The sequence below is a fragment of the Leptonychotes weddellii genome, chromosome 10 (assembly GCF_054177405.1).
Source record: "Leptonychotes weddellii isolate Sample4059 chromosome 10, ASM5417740v2, whole genome shotgun sequence".
Taxonomy (NCBI): domain Eukaryota; kingdom Metazoa; phylum Chordata; class Mammalia; order Carnivora; family Phocidae; genus Leptonychotes; species Leptonychotes weddellii.
The window spans coordinates 88,175,263-88,183,732 of NC_138378.1; the positions used below are offsets into that span (position 1 = coordinate 88,175,263).

The following is an 8,470-nucleotide window of genomic DNA, read 5'->3' on the forward strand; positions in this document are numbered from 1 at the left end:
ACAAATATGTCCAGAGGCATTGATATATTATTAGAGAAAAAAAAATCAAATTTGCAGAATAATAAGATTCGATTTTTTATATTCTGTATCTTAGGTATTACGTATTACATTTTATAAGATTTCAATTCTCTGTTTAAAAGAGTACAGGCAGGAAAAATCTGGGAGAACAAGAAAATTTTAATGCCAATTTTACATATTTCCGCAATGTTCTGTACTTAGATGTTCAAAACATGTCTTTGTTGGAGTATAATCTATATCTATTTCCATATGTACATATGAAAGTTGACATATCATGAGTGTATAGCTCAGTGTTTTTCACAAACTGAACACACCCGTAGGAGCAGCCCCCAGATGGGGGACAGGACATGCCAACTCCCAAACTTCATACTCCCTCCTATGGAGCACCCCTGCAATAAGGGTAACCATATCCTGACTTTAACGTATATTTGCTTTGCCTGTTTTTATCATGTTTGAATTTTAACAGTGGCCATATGTTGCACTTCAAATGACGATAATCCATACAGATGTTGTTAAAATATATGCAGGTGTAGTGGCCATCACTTGAAGCCTGCATGGATGGATCTCACTCATTCCCTAATCGCTGCCATGAGTCCCTTGTCTCACAATTGATTTGTCTTTTCTTGATGGACATTTGGACAATTTCCAATTTTTGGCTACTAAGCAGCACGACAAAAACCAATTTGATGTGTATTTCTTTGTGCATGGAACCTTGAGATGTGTTTTTTTTTAAAGGCAATTGCCTAGAGGTGGAATTGCGAGTTAAAAGATAGCTAGACTTAAAAAAATTTTTTTTAAAATATTTTGCCGTAACGGACCTCCAGAAAGTAGTAAATGCTCAGTTCCTTCTGCAAAAGAAAAGTCAGGTGCTGGGTGCAGACGACTTCACCGCAGCCCCTGCTGCTGGCAGCCAAGCCTGCTCCAGCTCTCTGGGCAGACCGAGCCTTAGCACGGACCTGCTGCACAGAAAAGAGACAGAGGTGCCCCCCCCGCCCCCTTTCCCCGGCCCTGGTCCTCCAACCTCACCTCCATGTGAATTTGCAAACAAAACACAATTGCAAAGACAGCAATGGGGAGATGTTGTCACACAGCCAAGCCTAAAGTGGGGAGAGGGGCCTGGAGGCCAGTTCTTACTTCTGCTGTGGACTGGGTGTGAGCCTGCAGGGAAGGCAGGTCGCACATCTGGGCTTTAGTCTCTCTCTCTCTTTTTAAGATTTTATTTATTTGAGAGAGAGAGTGTGTGTGAGAGAGGGAGAGAAAAAGAGAGCAAGCACGAGCAGAGGGAGGGGCAGAGGGACAGGGGGAGGGAGAAGTAGACTCCCTGCTGAACAGAGAGCCCATGTGGGGGCTCCTGGGCTGGATCCCAGGACCCCGGGATCGTGACCTGAGCCGAAGGCACTTAACCAACTGAGCCACCCAGGCATCCCCTGGGCTTTAGTCTCTTATCACTAAATGGGATGTCTCAGAGCAAGAAGCCCAGCTTAAACCTGAACCCTAGAGGAGTCTGGCTCGGCCGCCCTGGCTCCTTCCCCCCTCCCTGGGGCCCTGGGAGGCAGCCTGTCCTGTCGTCCTCAGAGCTGATGGGCAGAGAGCGTTTGCTTCTCTCAAGCATCTCCTGCACCAACACCCTTCTAACTCCCACCCGCCACACCTAGTTCTGCCCCCTTCACTCCACAGGCAGCTCTCAGATGCCTCCTCCCCTCGAGCCATCTTCCTTTCCTGTTTTCTGCGGCTGCCAGAGGTCCCTGAGCAGACCCTGGTTTGCCACTGCCCTTCTTCAAGGGCATCTCCCAGCCGGCTGGGAAAAGCAGGTGGGGCTCTGTTCTCTGTTGGCCTGCACCTGGTGCTTCTGTTAACGCAGCCTCAGGCTGCAGTCATTTTTGGCTCAGTAGCTCTCATACTGCCAAAGCCCAGGGTGGGAAGCTAAGATCAGATCCCCTTGGGCTTTTTCAGAAGGCACGAGCTCCTCATCTCAACTCCCTCTTCCAGCTCAGCGTGTTCCCCTTGCATTTGCTTTTCCTGTCAAAGCTGAGAGAGAGACCCTGATGCCTCCCACCTTCTCTTTAGTACAAGGTCAGCAGTCTGTGGGTAGGAGTCCCTGGGGTTCCGCTCTGTAGAACCCAACAGATGTAGTGAAGGTGGCTTGGGGTGGCCAGGGGAGGCCAGCCCCTGGGGCCCCTGCTGCCTGGCGCTGGGTGCCTGGGGTGCTTCCCAACTTCTGAGACTCTCTCTATGCCTACAACACGGACGACAGCACGTCGCAGGGGCGAATGAGGACAGGCACGTTTTATCCTTGTTATTTCTTTTCAGCCGAGCATCAACATCTTTGCCGTACAGATGGGCTTTGTGCTTTTCCATCACAGGACCCACTTGCATCTTTTATTCAGGACTTTATTTTTACAACCAAGACATTTTCATAAAAAGAAAAGAAAGTGAGAGAGAAATATACAAGCCGTGGGAGAGCAGAAGTGAAAGTCGGGGAAATTCCTAATAGGAGATAAAGTGACTTCCCATTCTCAAAGCCACAAGTCCCCAGCCCCAAAAGGACATCCCCGGAGACTGAAATCACTACAGGAGTCAGGACAGCCCTTCACAGAAAGCTGGTTTCCAAGCTGGGTCTGGTCTCTGGGGCTCTCGGTGAGGGCAGTCAGCCCCAGCCTGGGAAGACCAAGGAGGAGCCAGCCAGCGCCATCCCATGAGAGACTCAGGACTCCACGTCAGTGCCCTCCCAGGGCAAAGCAACTTGCGAGACAGGGGCTGGACGGCCAACACAAAGGTCCCAGCCCAGCCCAGGGGGAGTATGGGAGCTGGAAGTGATGTCAAGGCAGCATCCTCCAGTGTGCCCCCGAGTTGCAGGAAGTGTTCGGGGGCTCTGAAGCCTTCTCGCTGTGGCTCCCGATGACCAAGTAACACGTTGCTCCCATGCGTGAGGCCCACAGAAAGAACTTGCAATAGTTAAAAGCAGGCAACTTCGGCAGGCCAGCGAAATTTCCACTGCCGAGTGAGTTGAGCGTGGCTCTTCTCTCTCATTTTTCCAGATCTCGCTCGTTACTGACCAAACGTATTTTTGTAGCAGGACCCCAAAAGCATATTTTTTGCTCATTTATAAAACCTGAAAACAACAGCAAGTTGAGACACCACTTATTTTCAGGGAAATGATATGAATTTCCTGTGACAAAGACAAATGACAGGTGAGGATGCAGGGTTGCACTTCCAGTAAGGAGCCCCGGGCCAGGAGTTTTCTGTTAGTATGTTTTTAGGGCCCAACTTAGTCATTAAAAAAAAAATTTAAGAAGCTCAAAAAACAAAGTCCAAAGAACTCTAGCTTTGAATAGTGTTACTTCCTGTAGTACCTTCTAAGAGAAGCTACTCACAAATCTACACTAAGGGGCCAGAAGAAGGTGGCTTGCTGATGGGAAGATTTTCCAGGCTCAGTTTCGGGCTGGGGAGCGTCTGCCCCAAATCGCAACTTGAGTTTGGAATAGCTGATCCGTGAGGCCCATGGACTCTTTCGCCCACACCCGGATCAGGGTAGCAAAACGAGACGGGATTTCCAAATTTTGTTTTAGCCACAAACCCTTTTGTTCAAATGATGTCTCACTGGCGAGCGTAACTACAGGTAGTCAAAGGCAGCAGCACTGTGAGCAGAGGGTGAGCAAGCTCACCGCTCCCACGTTCACCCCTAACTCCTTCCCCACCTCAGTGGATCCTCAGAGGTCCCCTAAAACTGGCATCAAATCACTGGGGAACAAGTTAAAATGAAGGGCTGAGTGGGGCCAGTACCCCGATGGGGACTCATTCTCCATTAGAGGTCACCATGGGGAAGATGTTGAACAGAACATTCTGCAGATCTAGGCTCAGACAAACACACTCAGGTTACCGTCTCTTAGGTAGGGGCTAACTTCTAAATCCAGCACATAAAATTGTGAAAACTGTACACAATCAAAATTATCATTGAAAATCACCCATGAAAGACAGCAGGCATGTTTCAGTGACTACCTTTAGTCAAGCAAATATATAGACAAATACAATGCATATAATAATGTCGAGAATATAATACAGAGTTTATCTGGAGTTTAAATTTTCAAATATTTAGGAGTACATTTTGTTCCTTGGTTGTTTGGATGGTAGAGTTGACTTTTTTTAAGTGACATGAGTTTGTGCTTCGACTCCGTGGGACCAGGGCTGAGCACTTTATGGGTATTACCCCAGTAAGTCCTCACAAGAGCCATGAGGTTGGTACTGTTAGCCTATTTCACAGATGAGGAATCAGAGGCTCAGAGGGGTGAAGTGACTCGCCTATGGTCCCACGGTTGAAGAGCGGCAGACAGGATTCAAACCCCCCAGCCCGAGCTCTTGAGCACCAGGCCCTTTTGCCCTCTTCAATCTAGAGGCTTGCTGGGCTTTCTTTTTTCTCCAAACACCTCTAGATGGAGGGGATTGTCATTAATGAGAGAGGTAGATGTGGAACGGTATTTTGAGGACGAAAAAGCAATCCAAGAGCACTGCTCATGGTCCGGCTGAGGCCTGGCAGTCCCTGAGGCTGGGAGCAGCCTCTGGCCGCCGGCCTCTCAGGGCCTCAGCCTCTGGGTATCTGCCTGTGCTTACGCAGCTCAGTGGCCTGCAGAGCCGGGGCTTTTTAGCTCCCATGTCCATGTGCCTTTTGATTTGCCAACTCCTGGGACACAGGTGGGGTCCAGGGTGGAAGACAGGACCAAGGCAGCCCAACGCCCCACACGAGCAGGGAAGGAAGCAGTGAACCAACTTGTCTTCCGATCCAGTCCTGCTCTTTACTATCCCAAATGCTTTAAGCAAGTCTTTCAGCTGGTCTCTAACAGTAACCCTCCTATGTCCTTGCAGGACCAAGTCAAATGAAATGCTGGGAGGGAAAGAGTTTGGGGCATCCTACTGTATTCTATGCTTGAAGAGTTGATTGTGATCATTAGGAGAGCTAAGAGCTAAGTCTCTCCGTGCTTGAAATACCCAGTATTTTCGTTTGTTTAGACGATCTCTCCTCCTGAACTCTATGGCTCCATCTATTTATACAGTCTGAGATTTTTTTGCAGGCGGGGTCTGGCTTGGGATCCCCGCAGGTAGAGGCTGTGGCAACAGCGGGGGCTGAGGAAGCCAGGACCACACCCAGGGCCGCGTCACAGGCACTTTTTCGAGGCCCCAAGCACTTACTGTTTCAGGAGGCGAAGCCGGGCTCTCCTCTGCAGGCCTGGAAGAAGAAAACAAGGACGTGGGTTGGTGTGGGCGGTGGGCCGCTGACTCCCAGCCCCAGAGAGCGAGGAGGGAGATGACGGGGGCAGCCAGGACCTCAGACCACTTCCCTGGCTCCAGGCTGTGCTCCAACTTTATGTGCTTTAACTCCCTTCACGCTCACAGCAAGCCAATGACTACTCCTCTTAGTACCTCCATTGGGTATATGGGGAAACTGAGTCACAGAGCATGCGTGGCATGGAGTAACTTGCCCAAAGTCGTGCAGCTAGTAGTAAGCAGTAAAGCCAGAATTCGAACTTAGTGAATCTACTCCGGTCTGTGTGTCCTTAAACGTGACAGTTTGCCCTTTCCAGCAGGTCAGGAATGAGAGGTGTGCAGACAGATGGTCTCAAGCTAGAGTGTGTGCATTCGGGGGAATCGCAAGGGATGCGGGAAGGAAGTGTAAGCATGTTTATTTACAGGTCTATCTCATCTTTTATTACTCTTCAGTTATGAAGCACATTTGATAACATACTTAATATATGAAATAAATACACCTAATTGCAGTTAGAGTTTAAAATTCAACTTTTTTTTTTTAATAATGAGATCTATTTGCAGCTGGGGTTCATAATTTAACAATTTTTTACTAATGAGATCCTTGATCAAAAAGGTTTGCAGAGGGCGCCTGGGTGGCTCAGTTGTTAAGTATCTGCCTTCAGGTCAGGTCATGATCCCAGGGTCCTGGGATCGAGTCCCACATCGGGCTCCCTGCTCCGCGGAAAGCCTGCTTCTCCCTCTCCCACTCCCCCTGCTTGTGTTCCTGCTCTCACTGTCTCTCTCTGTCAAAAAAATAAATAAAATCTTTAAAAAAAAAAAAAGGTTTGCAGACCACTGAGCTTTAATGGGGGCAAATGGATCCTGTCGTGAATGGTAATGTTATGCAAAAATGTGCACGTGACACATTTCTTTGGGGAGAGGGTCTGTAACTGCTATCACAAGTTTAAAGGGGTCTGTGACCTATAAAAGCGTCACTGATCTAGTCCATGCCTCTGCGAGCCACCCTCTCCTATTTTATTGAAGCCCAGAGAGGGTCAGTGACTTGCTCGTGGTGGCACAGGTGAGCAGAAGGGCCAAGGGTGGAGCCCGGGGCTCTTGGGCAGCCATGCGGGCCTCCCCTGCAGCTCCCCCTTTCTGATGAAGCCTGGGAGCCCAGAGCAGGACATGATCTCATCTCCAGGGCGGCCCGGAGAAACAGTCATCAGTCTTCCTGCAGCCTCGCAGAGGAGGAGGAGTTCAAGCTTCTGGGAACGTAACCCAAACCCCAGCGCAATGTCTTCTGTGTACTACTTGCATCCCGACTGCGCATGGGAGTTCCCACTGACTGAGCTCATACCCCATGTTGGGCCCTCGGGGCAGGACCTTACAAACAGCAGCCCTGGGCGGTAGGTAACACTGTTACTCTTGGATGGGGCGGCTGAGGCTCAGAGAGGCCAAGGTCCCTAGATGGGCAAATAGTGGGGTTGGCTTCAAACCCAGGTCTGTCTGACTCCAGAGACAGGGTGGTCTCTGATCCCTGCACCTCTGCAGCCATGGGCTGGGGGCAGGTGTAGACTTCTGCCATCTGTCCGTCTTCCCTAGAGAAGGATGGACGCTCAGGGACACCTCCGACAGCAAAAGGAGTCACTATGGTGGCCCAAGAGGGCAAAACTTACAGTGTAGGTGGATGGCCACTCCCAAGGACACCAGCAGAAGCAGGACTCCGGCCACCAGGAGGCCGAGGGTGAGGGGGCCACAGGAGGGGCCTGGAAAAGACACACTTACTGAACATCTGAGGCATGCACATAAAAATACAAAGAGGGAAAAATCAACCGGAAGTCCCACCTCCCAGAGAATACCACTGTTTGCATATTTTTCTTCTCTTTCTTTCTAGGTACTTTAAACACACTGACATAATTTTACATGGAAAATGTTATGTCCCGCATCATCATTTTAAAAATTAATTAAACTCAGGAGCTACTTATGTTGAAAGGAGATAATTTTCATGCCCGGTAAAGAGATTTTTACTATTTATTTTAACTACACAAGAGATTGCTGAATATATTTTCCTTGTAAAGGATTCAAGTATATGGTTAGAGTGCTCCTTGGCATGCTAGCTCCTTCACAGGAAAAAAATGCCATGGTTAATTTGGTACCTTTCTCTTTGCATTTACACATGCATAATTTACACAAACACATACAGGTTTTTTTTAAAGCATACAGTGGCTTATACTGTACAAATTGTTTGGCAAACCATTTTTTTCTTCACTTAAATATATCAGGGGGCGCCTGGGTGGTGCAGTCCACTGAGCGTCTGACTCTTTGTTTTGGCTCAGGTCGTAATCTCAGGGTCGTGAGACTGAGCCCCGAGTCGGGCTCCACGCTCAGCGCAGAGTCTGCTTGAGACTCTCTCTCCCTCTCGCTCTGCCCCTCCCCCCACCTCTCTCTAAAATAAACAAATAAAATCTTTTTAAAAAAATATCTCAGCACACACTTTTCCTAGCAGAGTAACATTTGCAGTTTGGACATACCATGGATTATTCAGCCATCAGATGGGCATTTTGTTTGTTTCCTATGTTTTACTTTTACAAATAACTGCGGAGAATATCCTGGTACATTTTTCCTAATGTAGGAGGCAGCCTGAGGCAGACACTGAAAACAGGAACCACCAAACCATCAACTATGTCCGTTTAAAGTTGTGATAGACACTGTGAAGAGCCTTCCAAAAAGCCTGCACTGATTTTCATTCCTAACCACCAGCTGTGCCCCTTGCCGACCCTCAGTATCACCCAAGTGTTTAGTTTTTGCCAGTGTAGTGGGTTTAACATGATACTTCACTTGCATTCCCCGATGATTTGTCAGCGTCAGCCTATTTTCATATATTGGCCGCTTGTATGGCTTGGCCTGGCCTTTCTTGCCCTGCTCGGGTTTCGGGGTCCCCTGAAGCCTAGAGGCTACCACACCGTTGCTCTCAATGTCATCTCCAGGGACAGCCCGAAGCCTTAGGGAGCAGGCCCTTCCGCAGGGTGGCCGTGTGGTTTCATTCATGACGACAAGCTGTGGGCTCTAGCTGGGTGCCCCCCTCAAGATGAGCGCCTGGGCTTCTTTCTTTACATCACCGTGGGGGGCAGGGGCGTTGGTGCCAGGGTATTTGGAGTATTCCCTCTGGTGCAGCTGGCTTCGCTGCTTCTCTACTTCTCTAGAATCCCAGCAC

General features: G+C 49.1%; 1 protein-coding gene across 2 annotated transcripts in view; it reads right to left on the bottom strand.

The window, feature by feature from the left end:
* Positions 1-2,383: 2,383 nt before the first annotated feature.
* Positions 2,384-8,470, bottom strand: part of CD8B (CD8 subunit beta) — a 14,748-nt gene continuing 8,661 nt past the window's right edge. The window contains exons 4-6 of one of the 2 annotated variants that reach the window (XM_081796732.1): positions 6,933-7,022; positions 5,203-5,239; positions 2,384-3,130 (exon numbers count right to left, since the gene is read on the bottom strand). In XM_081796732.1, the coding sequence (XP_081652858.1) occupies positions 3,118-3,130; positions 5,203-5,239; positions 6,933-7,022 (140 nt within the window). In that variant the 3' untranslated portion in view covers positions 2,384-3,117. Of the gene's footprint in view, positions 3,131-5,198; positions 5,240-6,932; positions 7,023-8,470 lie in introns of those variants that run through there. The other variant, XM_081796731.1, reaches the window with a different exon arrangement.